The 15,044-nt window shown below is 30.5% G+C and overlaps 1 protein-coding gene, 1 non-coding gene and 2 pseudogenes across 4 annotated transcripts; all 4 read left to right on the top strand.

Moving 5' to 3' along the window:
* The first annotated feature begins 1,117 nt into the window (after positions 1 to 1,117).
* Positions 1,118 to 11,858, top strand: LOC145131225 (glycine dehydrogenase (decarboxylating) A, mitochondrial-like; annotated as a pseudogene). Its single transcript, XR_013717778.1, has 18 exons — positions 1,118 to 1,159; positions 1,250 to 1,577; positions 8,204 to 8,274; positions 8,367 to 8,374; positions 8,863 to 8,946; positions 9,169 to 9,235; positions 9,316 to 9,324; positions 9,445 to 9,645; positions 9,738 to 9,815; positions 9,899 to 9,999; positions 10,070 to 10,264; positions 10,327 to 10,474; positions 10,576 to 10,761; positions 10,847 to 10,960; positions 11,064 to 11,216; positions 11,428 to 11,501; positions 11,597 to 11,686; positions 11,751 to 11,858. The product of XR_013717778.1 is annotated as a glycine dehydrogenase (decarboxylating) A, mitochondrial-like (transcript).
* Positions 4,252 to 4,354, top strand: LOC145135182 (U6 spliceosomal RNA). Its single transcript, XR_013719647.1, has one exon. It is a non-coding gene; the product is annotated as a U6 spliceosomal RNA (small nuclear RNA).
* LOC145134917 (putative E3 ubiquitin-protein ligase ARI8) lies at positions 11,765 to 12,706 on the top strand. The gene is made up of 5 exons (XM_079069725.1): positions 11,765 to 11,858; positions 11,951 to 12,041; positions 12,133 to 12,350; positions 12,446 to 12,517; positions 12,606 to 12,706. Exons 1-4 carry the CDS (start codon positions 11,815 to 11,817, stop codon positions 12,456 to 12,458), a joined length of 366 nt encoding a protein of 121 aa, XP_078925851.1. The 5' UTR covers positions 11,765 to 11,814; the 3' UTR covers positions 12,459 to 12,517; positions 12,606 to 12,706.
* On the top strand, positions 12,610 to 13,520 carry LOC145134919 (putative E3 ubiquitin-protein ligase ARI8 pseudogene; annotated as a pseudogene). The gene is made up of 3 exons (XR_013719420.1): positions 12,610 to 12,706; positions 12,793 to 12,919; positions 12,993 to 13,520. The product of XR_013719420.1 is annotated as a putative E3 ubiquitin-protein ligase ARI8 pseudogene (transcript).
* The last annotated feature ends 1,524 nt before the right edge of the window (positions 13,521 to 15,044 follow it).

Here is a 15,044-nt window from a genome sequence, read left to right as displayed (position 1 = left end):
ATTGTAAAGTTTTTTTTTTAGAAAGTCATGTTTTTATCACTGTCGACCTGGGCAGTTCACGCACCCCCAATCATATCGTCTCCACCACCACGTCTCGTCGAATCCAGAGAAGAATTCCAACACAGTTTGGGCTTGACTGCCATGCATATTGGAAATTTAGGGGTGTAAATTTAAGATTCAAACAGGGGAGGGTAGGTTTTGTTTTTTTTTTTGAGTTGCAGATGCTTTTCAATCGACCCAGATGAAGAAAATTGAAACTTCAGAAGAAATTATTTGATATAATGGTAGCAAATTTCAGTTTTGTTTCGAATTAAAGGTGAAACTAACCTCCAAAATGGGACTATGAGATTGATCGGGAAAATTGGAAGGAAGTGAACCAGAGTTGAGGAAGACGACCTGATGAGAGAGAGAGAGAGAGAGAGAGAGAGAGATCGGGTGGGGTGGACATGCCTTCTATTTTTCTTTTCTTTTGCTTTTTTTTTAATTACAAAACAATTAAAACAAATAAAGAAAATGTGAAAATTAAATAATAAGGACAAAATAGTCCTTTCAAATTTTCAAGGACCAAAACCAAAGAAAATTCTTGATTTTGGACCTTCCATGCAAGTTGAAAACGTTTTGGACCATATCCAAAGTTTTTTGCAAACCACAAGGACCAATTTTGCAGTTTTGTCTTTCATTTTAACTTAAAATAAGATGTCGAAAAAATAATCGTTTGCGTTAAAACTATTCGACGTCGCTGCATCGCGCGGGCTCGCTACTAGTATATATATATATATATATATATATATATATATATATATATATATATATATATATAGAGAGAGAGAGAGAGAGAGAGAGAGAGAGAGAGAGAGATAGGTTCAAATGTTTTTAGCAAATATTGTGTGCCTAAATGCTCCAATCAGAATTTAGGAAAAAAGAAATTATTAATTAAATAATAAAGGGTAACTTAGTCATTTTACCTTTATAAACCAAAAATAAATGTTGTATATTTGGAAAATCATTAAATGAGTATCACATATCCTTTTTAAATCGTTGTTCATCTCACTAACCCGGGTTTTTGTTTTCAATTGCAACTTCACAGACTCGCTAGTTACTTCTTGTAACACGGTTAATGGCATCGGCTGTTCTTGTTGAGACGATTGACGACGACGACGTAAGCTACTCCATAACCATATCTCTCGCAAAACCCCATATCATTTCTGTCAACCATTCTTGATTTCATTTTTCGTTTTTCTTACACTAGGATTTTGATTGGGAAGCAGCCGTTAGAGAGATTGATGTCGCCTGTGGTGAAGCCATTAAACAATCATCATCTGGAGTTACTACTACTACTACCAGCGCAACCATATATCGAAATTCCAATTTACATACGGGTTCTTACCCTAAGATTGAAAACAACAAGCCCTCTTCTTCTCGTCAATCCACACTTGATAGATTCATTGGATCGACAAGCTTGAAATCCGCAAATCAGGATGCACGGCATGATGCCCAAGATAAGGTTGAGTGCAATGACGAAAGAGTAAGCGACGTTAGCATTGACCCAGAGGCCGCAAAAACCTGGATATATCCAGGTATCTGTTTACTTTACCATAGCTTTATATATTGCAGAATTGTCACTCTTTAATCCTTTTGGGATCTACTGATTTGTTGAATTTTGATTATGGGGCAATTCAGAACATCCATCATTATAAAAAAAAAACTAAGAGACAAGATTTTTGTTTAGTGTCTACCAACTGTTTGTTAAAAATCCTAAGAGACGAGATTTTTGTTTTTCATGTTTTTCACAGGTTTCAATATTGGCCAAGGGATAAGCTGTCATTATTGAGAATTTAAAGAAAGTTTCATGCTGCATACCAACTGCTCGATAAAATGCTTAAATCAGGTTTCTGGATTTTCTATCCAATCTTTTTATATAAGTTCAACTATTTTTTTGGCAAATATAAATGAGTTCTTCATAAAGGTTTTTGTTGTAAGTAAGGTGTTTAACAAAACTCTTGAATCAACTTTGTTTCAATTGTATTATAAATTGTTTTGCAGGACCATGGAAGTATCAATTCTGATAATTTTTTTATTAATTTGATTGTTAATAAATTGAGAGGATAAAAAATCTGTTAATTTTTTTTATTCATGTCTTCCGATTATGGTTTTGGTTAATTATTTATATGTTGATAATAAATTCTGCTAGAATTTTACTGTTTTATTTTGATAAAATTTTAATATTTATATGTTGATAATGTATTCTAATAGAATTTTACTGTTGCATTCTAACAGAATTTGTGATACAAATGGCTTGAAGAATGGCTTGAAGAACTGATGGGAAATGTTTGAAGAATGAATTAAAGAATGATCACACTCAATGTTTAAGAATGTTGTTATTTTTTAAGAATTACACTTGTTATTCTTTCAGAATGTTGTTATTATTCAAAGAATCACAATTAACTATTTGATATATTATTAGTTCAAGAATCTATTTTGTGTATTCTTTTCAGAATGTATTTAGTAGTTTATGATTGACATTATGTTATTCTGACAGAATATGTTAGAATGTAGTTATTTTTCAACCTCGGATTCCAGAATTTTGTTATTATTCAATAATATTATAATAGAATAAAATTATGAAAGAGCATCATTCTAACTAAAAAAATATTCTGACAGAATAAATCGATTATTTTTACAAATTATGTTAGAATTAATTAAAAAAAATCATATTTTTAAAATTAGTAGAATTAATTATCCATAAATATCCGAAAATTTCCTTTTATAATTGTAGTTAATTGTCCAAAATACCATTTTGCTAAAATTTGTGTAATTATATGGTACATGCTATCCCATTGTAATATCATACACTCTCAAATCATGTCCATTGATGAATTCCACCCGTTGGTCCAGATTTGTACATTCTGGCACACAATAGTCAGTAAAAACAAAATAACTTAAGCCTATATATATATATATATATATATATATATATATATATATATACTAGGTTATAACCCGTGGAAACCATGGTTAATATTTTTAATTATGATATGTCCAAAAAAAAGCTAAATGTCAAAAAACTACAAACGTATTTTGGATTGTAACTAAACCTGAAAGTATATATAATCATATATCAACATATGTATTTATGCTGCATAGATGTTGTACTTAATGTTTTTGTAATTGGTTCGTAAGTTAATATATATTAAACCTCCCATAAGTTAATACTCCTATATATAATGTAAATTAAAAAATGAATTATATCTTAGTTATATATATATATATATATATATATATATATATATATATATATAGTCGTACAACATTTTAGTCAGGGATCATATAAAGTTTTTACATTAATATATATATTTTATTAATATTTATATTTTATACTCGCGAAAATTTACTTTTATACACATGCCATATTTACATGGTTTAATAAAAACGCATTTATATTTGATGTTTGTAGTCTAGAGTAGAAAACGTATCCAACCTAATAAAATCAAATTTATTAAAATTTTGATCTAATAATAACATTTTTAACTAATTTCTATTTTTGAAAAAGGTGAATTTTATTTAATTGCAAAATTTATAGATTGAAATAAAAATATAAGTTTTTTTAAGAAACCAATTTGATTTGTTGTGTAATTTGGAAATATACGTTCTATAGCAATTTTTTCGTTATTCATAGCTAAAATTTAATATTTAATAATCTAACTTGTAAATAAGAAAACATAATCCATAATATATTTCAAGTTACATTTTTACCTTTTAATGACTATAACCCTAAAAACGTATGTGTATCCCAATTTCACTTATCTTGGGCTTGTCGTATACACCAAATGACCAAATCCCGTGTTCAATTTCTACATTTGGGATGATGACTTAGGAGGGTAATTAGGTTTCCAGTTTGTCCGTATTAGGTCACTAAGGTTTTTTTGTACGTATTAGACCAATATGGTTGTTATTAACGTTTAGAAATAGTCTTTTTTACCGGTTAAACAGGAAGAAACCGGTAAAAAGGACTATTTCTAAACGGTAATAACAACCATATTGGTCTAATACACACAAAAGCAACCTTAGTGACTTAATACGAACAAACTAGAAACCTAATTACCATCCTAAGTCATTAACCCTAATTTTAAAGATATTGAGAATATATGACCATCAACAGTAAACTAGTTCGTTTAGAACTCGCGTCGTCCCATATCGACCAACAGAAGAACCTGTTACTCCTCTATATGGCGAAGCTCTTAATCTATAGTCGTCCCTTCGGGGACATCCGAAAAAATTGGAACGATACAGAGAAGATTAGCATGACCCATGCGCAAGGATGACACGCACAAATCGAGAAATGGTCCAATTTTTTTTAAACCCTTCATCGTCTTCTCTGAAACCCTAATTCCCTTTTCAAATGTTAATAGAGTTCAATTGCAATTCTTACGTTTCAGTAGATGAACTACTGAAGTCATGATCAGACAACATGTGGATTTCATGGTCAGATTGATCTTCTTATTGATGTCTTCAACCATTTGTGGCAAGTAAGGGTGATGTTTCTTTGTATAAAGTCTCCTTTAAGTTTTTTGCTTTTCCTATCATTAATTTTCATGCTTTATAAACTTCCGTTTATGTGTTGTATATAGTCTGTATGTGTTTGTTTATGTGCTGATTTTTTATTCATTTTGCAACTTCAGTTTCTTAGTTCATGTTGTGGTTTTGCTGTTTATAAAATAATTGATAATATGCATCCTTTGCAAGTCCCTGTTAGTTTTACATTTCCATTCGTTATCAAATGTAGACATTGATGGGAGGTATCAAAGTGAGATTGTTTTTGTATATATGGATGTGCTCATGTAAACATTTAAATGACAAAAAAGAAGTTATTGATAAAATGTTGCATATTTATGTAATGAAGATCATCAATCATATGAGTTTTTGGACTTGGAAATTTTGGAAGGGTTGTGTGATAAGTTTAAATGGAAGCAACTATTTTCAGTCAAACAAGTCAGTCACATTGATTAGTAAACATGTTTTCTAAATAATTAGGGTTAATGACTTAGGAGGGTAATTAGGTTTCCAGTTTGTCCGTATTAGGTCACTAAGGTTTTTTTGTGCGTATTAGACCAATATGGTTGTTATTACCGTTTAGAAATAGTCCTTTTTACCGGTTAAACGGGAAGAAACCGGTAAAAAAGACTATTTCTAAACGGTAATAACAACCATATTGGTCTAATACGCACAAAAAAACCTTAGTGACCTGATACGGACAAACTGGAAACCTTCTACATTTTGAGTGCCAACGATTTCATCGGCATTGTAGCATCCTCACAGGCTATGTAAACCTCCATCCTCCACTTCTTAGCACTAAATTTTATCTTTACATTTAGGTATGATTTTGATAAAGAAATGCATGGATGTCTGATTTGTTAATGGAGATTAGGGTAGAAGGATACATGGAAGGAGATCAAACTCCGTTGAAAAGGTTATGAAGAAAAAATGGTGGACAGTGGCGACCTTGTTGTGTGATTTTTCTATGAATTAGTTGATGAAGTTGCGGCGACGATGAACAACAGGTAAAATCAGTAGCTTTCATTTCTGTCGAAGATGCACAGTGTAATGTGATGAAATAGGTTACACAAGTAGTATTTATTGTTTAAAATATGCAAAATTAAATCTTGATTTTGTTTTTTCAATAGAAAAATTGAAATTCCTACTTCTGTAATTTCATATTTTGATCAAATTCCCGCTTAGTATGACTACAACATTCTTCGGACTTTGTTTCTATATTATTAAACTTCAATATTCTCTTATATCCCTTAAAGTAAATGATTTTGTGTGGGTAAGATTCAATTTATATCACATGAATCTTGAAATGAAAACATTTAGTTAGCTGAAAAAAAATTACATAGCAGTTCTTTAAACGATACAACATGCTACTCAATAAAAACTATAAATTGTCACAAATTAAAAGAATAAAGTAGAATGCTATAAATATGAAATTGAAATAATGAATTAGAAAAATTAGTTATATTTTTTAACCTTAATAATATCCCACTTATATATTTTGAAAATCTAAACTTGTTTGCCTTTTACCAATTATAGCTCTACATTTTTTTCCTATTAAGACATTATATTTGTGACTTATTTCGTATTAAGAGATTGTATTTTAATAAACTAACCATTAACCAACGATATTATATTCTTTTAGCTATAGCATTATATTTCTATAAGTCCAAAATATTAAGAAATTCATATAGTTTTTGTTCTTATAAAGGCATTACACATTGTTATTATAATCACATAAAGTTGTAATTTAAACCTGGTGTTATTTGGTACTAATTATACATTACACTTTACTACATGTTATCAAAGTTATACCCGTGTGACTTTTACCTAATTTAGATGATGTTTATTAGGATATGTAGATTATAACATCCTACTTGAACTTGTAATTACAAAATTGCACTTAGGATGTTATATTCGATAGAAAATGAAAGAAAATATAAGTGTCACAGAAAATGAAATGCTACATGTTTTCACATATTTACTTGTATTAAAGAAAGGAAATTTACTAATATACCCAAAGTACCCTTATCTAAAAGAGGTCCTTGAGTTGGATTTGTAACAGTTTGCAAAAATAGGTTAAAATCGTAGGAAAAATAGAAAAAAATAATAAAAATAATATGTTTGACAGAAAATGAAAGTTCAATGCTATAAATGTCTAGAAAACAGAAAGTGCAAAGTGTGATTATAAATTTATACGGGCATTTAACCGAAATTTAACAGGAAATTAAATGCTAACTGTTTTATTGTAATTACTTGTTTGAAAGAAAACTTCAATTTAATAATATACCCAAAGTACCCTTATCAGAAAGAGGTCCTTAAGTTTGATTTGTAACATTTAGCAAAAATAGGTAAAATAGTAGGAAAAGAAATTAAAATTCTGAAATTGTTAATTGTATTCATAGGTTTACTTGTTTAATAGAAAATGATATATGATATATATACTAAAAAAATAATATAAAATGTTGTAATAGTAATGGATTTAAACAATGATAAAACATGATGAACTAAATAGGAAAATAAAAAAATAGGAAAAATAAGAACTAAGTAGGATGCTAAATTCGAAAGAAAACAAAAGTTAAATGCTATAAATGGCCATAAAACAGAAAGTGTAAAGTGTGATTCAAAATTTATATGGGCATTTTACAGAAATCTGACAAAAAATGAAATGCTAATAGTTTTCTTATAATTACTTGTTTGAAAAAAAAACTTTAATTTTTAAATATTATTAAAAGAGAACCTAAAATTCTAAATTAAAGAAATAAAGGACCTTGATTGCATTTCCCCTCCTCCTTAGCTCTCCACTTAAGATCGTTTATCATCTTCCACCAAAATACTCATACTCATCGCATTGTAACGTCGTTCTTGCGTTTCATTCCTTCCTAGGTTTTCCTCTCCACATAGTTAGCAGCGAAGAGCGTATATCAACATATCGACATGAAGTCATTTTCTTCTTTTTTTTCCCTTTCTATCTCCAATCCATCAATGGATGTAGCTATGTTCGAAAAGGTGAAGACATTAACGCTCCTCAATGGATTGATTTCTCCGATCATGATCCTCCTGTTTATGATGAAGCTTTGGGCATTCACAAACATTGTTGAATTTTAGGGTTTTCTATCCACCATTTTCCTGCACCACTTCTTCCATCGATTTCTAGAAGAACACCTTTTCTCTTTGTCCATCCACAATCATATGTTAGTTAATTTTCTAATCCGCAATGGGCCTGCAAATACACACCGCTTTTCTGCTTTGTTCTCTATCTCGACAACGATCGGTCTTTCAAGGAGGCATCACCATCAATCGGGATCGGAATCGGCTTTGTTGCCGGAATTTGATCACCCGTCTTATATTATCAGGTTTAATGTGTTTTCTTGTGTGTGTCTGTAGTTTTGTGTGACTGGGAAGGAGCGAGATGACCTAATTCCTTTTCTATTTAATCAGGTACCTTGCGTATTCCTTTTCATTTGCTCCTAGCAACCACCAATTATTACAAACGATGGTCCACTAATCATATGGTTACATCAAAATAGCCAGAGAAAACCCATACGGACGTCCTCTCTAATACTAGACCAACCTGCTACAAGGTAATTATTAGTCACACATCATCTGATTATGTTTAATATCTAAAATATTTGTGAAACTTTCTTTTCTACAGAAAGAATCGAAGATGAAAGCCACATTACTGAAAAAAATCATCGTCCTCTTCAACATTCATGTATTATAGAGGTTCTCTGAAGGTATTTTCTTAATCCTAAGTTGAATTCATTAGATGTAAGTATAAATATTTGTTGGAAATTTCATGTTTTGATTTTTTTTAGGATTTTAAGTATGACCGGAATGTTATAAGCATCAAATGATTCATGGAGATTTGAAACCGGACAATTTTTTGTTTGCAGATCGACACCACAGGTCTCATAGAAATGGAAAACTGGTGCATTGATCATTCTTATTCTTTGATGCATTCTCAGAAGAGGGGGTCTAGCTTAAAATTCATTATGGTCTTGGGAGTTTTCATAGCCTTTGCAGATTAAATTGGAGCGGTTTATAAGTAAAGTCTTGATGCTTATTCCGAAAGCTTAAAATTCATTCATGGTCTTGGAGTTTTCTCATCCTCTGCAGATTGAATCGGAGAGGTTTATAAGTAAAGTCTTGATGCTTATTCCCAAAAGATGAGACATTGGATGTAAAAAAGTTGTGACAAATTCCCGATTTTAGAAGGATTATGCCCAAAAAAGTAATTATCAGACAAGTGAAGGTGTTTCAAGTTTTGTTCAGATAATATTGTAGGTTAATTGCAAATATGGATGTATGTAGATATGCTGATCAACTTGGAATTATACGGTATCTCGAGATTGTTGCCACATTGCGTAATAACATTGTTCATGATGTTGCACTCAAGTGTGGGTGAATGGCGGTGAGTTTCTCACTCTTATATATATATATATATATATATATATATATATATATATATATTATATTTTTTTTCTTATTTTACAAACTTTTCAAATTTACCGGTAATTCCTATTCTTAATATTAATGTAACATCAATGTTCATAAAATATTATATTTTGTTTTTTAATTTGGTTCATTTTCTGACATAATGCTGTTTTTTTTTTTCAGGTATATACGAACAGGGGTCCTTTTTGATCTTCTTTGTGCTGAACCTGAAAGACCTTGGAATTTCACAGTATATATCTAAAATTTACATTTTTATAAAATAATATTTACAAAATTGGTTAACTTTATACATTTTTTATATAATCCCAGCATTTTCAGGTACATTTTAGAGGATACCCAGGAAACATCTTGATTCCTTGTGATGGGGAAGATAGTGTTAAATGGAGCTCTGTTATGAATGGTATGCTGATAAATATTTTAAAATTTTGAACACTTTAAAAAGCAAAAAGTGAAACTTTCCGATTTTACCCCTGGTTTCCTGCTGCAACTTTTGCTGCTGGGTTGAAGAAGCTTGGAACAGTTCAAGTTCAAGAACTTCCCTTTTTTGACACTGTGAAGATAACATGTGCTGATTCCAGTGTAATAGTTGAAGAAGCTGATAAACATCAGATGAATCTTCGTATTATTGACAAAAACACTGTAAGTATGTTTTTATGTTAACAAAAAACTATGTTTTATCTCTCTCTGTGTGCTCTTAAACTTATTGTCAAATATGCTCCTGCTTCTCTCAGATCACTATCTCTTTTGATGAGACAACAATGATTGAAGACGTTGATAATCTGTTCAAAGTTTTCGCCTTGGGAAAACCCGTGAGTTTGCCCTTTCTTTTGATATAACGAATCTTTATATAAATCAAGAAACTTGATTCTTGATTCTTGATTCTTTATTCTAGGTGACATTCAGTTCCACGTCACTTGCACCAGAGGTTGAGGATAATATCCCTTCCGGACTTGTCAGGGAGACTCCATATTTGACTCATTCGATTTTCAACACGTATGGATCTTTTTCAAAACTTAGATTACATAATTTAAAGTCAACTTTTTAATTAATAATTTTATTTTAGTTATCATACGGAGCATGAGCTACTAAGATACATTAGTAAGCTGCAGTTAAAGGATCTGTCATTATGCCACAGTATGATTCCTCTGGGATCTTGCACCATGAAGCTTAATGCAACTACAGAGATGATGCCTGTGACATGGCCAGTCTTTGCAGATATGCATCCTTTTGCTCCTACCCAACAGGCACAGGGTATCAGGTAGTTTTGACTTACAATTCCAAATTATATTTCTGTTGACTTATTATTATTTTTTACTTGAGAGCAACTTAAAATATCTTGCAGGAAATGTTCAAGAATTTGGGTGACATGTTGTGTACCTTAACCGGATTCATCTCTTTCTCTTTGCAACCAAATGCTGAAGCTGCTGGAGAGTATGTTGGACTGATGGTTATCCGAGCTTATCATATGGTATGCTAAATTGCTAAATTATTATACCCTTTTTATATCGGTTTTAGTTTAATCATATATATAAAGTCAAAGTCAAAGTCATTGACTTTGGTCAACTATAGGCGAGAGGAGATTATCATCGTAATGTGTGTATCATCCATGTGTCTGCACATGGAACAAATCCTGCAAGTGCTACTATGTGTGGAATGAAAATCATTACTGTGGGAACTGACTCCAAAGGTAATATCAATATTGAAGAGGTACGCAAGGCTGCTGAGGCAAACAAGGAGTATCTATCTGCTCTTATGGTAACCAATTTTTTTTTATCAAAACATAAAAATAGATAATAAAAAGAAAAAGATTAATAACTAAAGTAAATTCTCTGTTTTTTAGGTTACCTATCCTTCTACTCATGGAGTTTATGAGGAGTGTATTGATGAGATTTGCAAGATTATTCATGACAATGGAGGTCAAGTTTACATGGATGGAGCTAACATGAATGCACAGGTACATAAAAATTACACTTCTTGTGTCGTTTTAATTTAATTAAAACATCATACAAACAAATGAAAATATATAAAAAAAATTCTTTGGTTTTGATTTTTTACAGGTTGGTTTAACAAGTCCAGGGTGGATTGGTGCTGATGTTTGTCATCTAAACCTTCACAAGACATTTTGCATTCCACATGGTTTTGGTAGGCCCGGAATAGGCCCCATTGGTGTGAAGAAACACTTGGCACCCTACTTGCATTCACACCCTGTGGTAAGACTAAGCAATAATTAGTAATATATAATATGTAATATGTTGTTGAGTTTATAATTTTAATTTGTAAATCTTGATTTAAAGGTTGCAACCAGCCCCTATTGTTTGTCTAATTATTATTATATTTTTATAATAATAATTATAAAAGAAATACTTTTAAAGGTTACACTATAATAATAAATATGATAATTATTATTATCTTGATTTAAAGGTTGCACTATTTTCCAAAAGAAATACTTTTAAAGGTTGTAACCAGCCCACAGCCCATATAGCTTTTGCTGGAATGTAAGCTTCATGTTTTTTGTATTATTATTATTATATTTTTATTTTTTAAATGAAAAACAAAATAAATATTCATTACTTTTGACTGATATTAACAGTGTACTGAGGAGGCTCACAGACGGGTTGACTGTGACACCGTGTCAAAGTGGATAATGAAGAACAATGCAGAATTTTGAAAACATGAATTGGTATTTAGTTATATTTACTTATTTACCCCTGTATTTTTGTGATCAGACTTGATTAATTTTTCAGGATATTAGCTAATTCAAAACCATGTCCCAAATGCAAGCTACCAATTGAAAAGAACCAAGGATGTATGCATATTACATGTACTCCACCTTGCAAATTTGAATCCTGCTGGTAAGTTTATTATTTATTTATTTTCCAATGTACTTTTCATAATTATGGATTCTTTTTTAATATAAAATTATTGTGAAATGTCTTTTTTTTAGGCTTTGTCTTGGTGCATGGTCTGATCATGGTGAAAGAACAGGTGGTTTTTATGCATGCAACCGTTATGAGGCAACAAAACTAGAGGGAGTGGTAAGATAAATTAAGATTTATATCATTTAATAAATCTTTTACACATTTGGAATTATTAAATAATAAATATTATGTATTTTATTGGCTGAAGTATGATGACACAGAGAAACGAAGAGAGATGGCTAAAAACTCTTTAGAAAGATACACTCATTATTATGAAAGATGGGCTACAAACCAATCCGGAAGCTTACATCATTATTTTTATATTATTGTTTCTTTTTATATAAAAAATCTTGATAGTTTTTGTTTTCTGCTCTGCAGTCTAGACAAAAGGCCCTGGCAGATCTTCAGCAAATGCAAAGCACACACGTAAGCCATTTTTTTATACATCCTTTATTTTATTTAATTTATTAAATCTGTAACAAATACAAAGCATATTTATTAATTTAATTTATTTTTTGTAGCTTGAGAAGCTGAGTGACAAGCAGTGCCAGCCTGAATCACAGCTAAAGTTCATCACAGAGGCCTGGCTACAGGTCTTTTTTTTATTTATTGATTGATGACATGTTTTTTTTTTAAATAATATAATCCTGATTATAAATATTGTTTTTTGAATTTTTATAGATAGTTGAAATGTAGACGAGTGCTGAAGTGGACATACGCTTATGGATATTATTTGCCTGAACGCGAACAAGCCAAAATCCAGTTCTTTGAATACTTGCAAGGTTCTACACATCCTTCCATTCCATAATTTACCAAACTGCCACTCTACTAAATAAAACTTTATTTTTTATTTTTATAATTGTTTCAGGTGAGGCAGAATCTGGATTGGAACGACTTCATCAATGTGCTGAAAAGGAACTACAAACTCACCTCAATGTTGAAAGCCCTTCAAAAGACTTCAACGAGTTCCGCATGAAACTAGCAGGGCTAACCAGGTAATTTCACATGACAGGATAGACAATACTGTGTTTGGTGTGCATTGGACTGAGACTGATTTTTTTTAAACAGTGTGACAAGGAATTATTTTGAGAATCTAGTGAGGGTGTTGGAGAACGGGCTGTCTGACGTGGATGGGCACGGTGGAAGCAGCCGGACAGGTGGCACGAGGACATTGGGAGCTGGAAGCAGCAAGAGCAGAAGCAGTAGAAGCAAAGGAGCTGCCAGGTCATCAAGCGGTTCAAGAGCCACAGATGATTCCGGACAACACTGGTCGTGCGAGTATTGTACTTTTGCTAATGCCAAGTCAGCAACCGTCTGCCAGATGTGTCAGCAACGTCGATAAATTTGCCACCTGGCAATAAAAATGGAAGGGAACAAAAAAAGAGGGGAAAAAAATAGAAATAAAGAAGAAAGAATTTAAATTTGATGTTTTTCTTTTTTGTTATTTGATGTTGTATGTATATAGTTTCCACGGTATCTGCTTGTTCAAAAAGTGTTCTGGATGTATTTTTAATATACGTTTTTAGACAAAAAGTATACATTTGGTTCAAGTTCAGAGAGTGGAATTGTAGTTGAATGTTGTATTCATATAGAAAATTATGTGTTTTTTCTTTCATCAAACTATTGGAGTGTTTGACAAATCTGATTCTGATTTTTTTATAGATTTTGAGAATCGAGTAAGGTGTGTTATAGTAAAATTCTAGCTAATGTTTACAATAATTGGTAAGTGTGGATAATAGGAATCAGGATTAGAGAGGGAATGTCCGAAAAAGTTGTTTGTTTTATTCATTTTGTTTTAATGAAAATGAAATGAACAATTATTGAATAAGGGCAACTTTTTGTTTTGTTAATTTATATCTTTTAGTTCAAACGTGTTCTATCATTTCATCATGAAATGAAATGAAAATCTGTAACGTACCTCACAATACAAAACTTCTAAAAATTTCAATTATATTTTTTACAAAAATAATAAGAAAAATCTGATGTTTCGACAATCTTTTTGGATATGACTTGTAAAAGAAATCTAGGTCTTATCGAACAAACTCAGAATGTTAGAAATAACTCTACTTATTGTTAGAATTTTATTTGGGATCTATGAGCTATTATTATGTATTTATGTTTAATTTTATATTGTTATAATATAGAAGACAAAAAATAGTAAAAGATATAATAATATTTGTAAAAATAGCAATGTACTTCCTATTGTTTGTCTAATTATAGCATCTAACTTTCATTTCTAATTCTTAACTTAAAAAAAATCTTTTGTTATTTAATCATGGTACTTTGAAAGTACAATGGTTTATTAAGAAAAACATAAATTAAAAAAAATAAGAATTATAAATGTAAGTATAATGATATATTAGACAAACAAATGGAAGCGCATCGTTATATCTTGCATTTAGCCCTTGATTAGGCGCAATGCAAGAAATAGCATTGTACTTTTATTTGTTTGTTTAATTATATCATCTAACATTCATTTTAATTCCAATTTTTTTTCTTATTTATTTTTGAGTGACTGGGAAAAAATGTTCGATTTAATTCTATAACTAGAAATAAAACTTTGATAGCGAATTAAAAGTAAAAGATCACATAAGATAACTTGATTAAATTAGTTTCTTGAAACCTTATTGTCATTTAGTTTAGAATATATCAAGTGTTTTAAATAATACAAGTAAAATAAATTGATTGTCACAACATACAATTACAATATATTTTGTAATTGAAGTTGTAGTGCTTTATCTGGAGTATATATGGTCCAAAATTTAAACATTAGATAGTGTAACTTAAATTAGAAAAACATGATCACATTCGTTATATCATAATCACCTAAATTTACTTTCTTTTTCATTATCATTTAGCACTACATAGATTTTTTCATAAAAACACCTACATTTCAAATTTCTATGTGCCTTTATTCATGATTATAGGCTATTGTAGAATGACATTTTGTTGGATTATTTATTAGTTATATTGTTGCTAAAACAATGGTAGATTCTACAAATCAAATACCATGTTCTGTATAATATGGTTTGAATAGATTATATTTGTTCTACAAGTTTTGTAATTCTTTTGTGCATCCAAGTGAATTAAAAAATTGGTATATTGAAGTAACATTGATGC

The sequence above is a fragment of the Lactuca virosa genome, chromosome 8 (genome assembly GCF_052849685.1).
Source record: "Lactuca virosa cultivar CGN04683 chromosome 8, Lactuca_virosa_CGN04683_v6, whole genome shotgun sequence".
NCBI classification, from domain to species: domain Eukaryota; kingdom Viridiplantae; phylum Streptophyta; class Magnoliopsida; order Asterales; family Asteraceae; genus Lactuca; species Lactuca virosa.
Note: the sequence above shows the minus strand (reverse complement) of the source record. Positions and strands in the feature narration are given on the sequence as shown.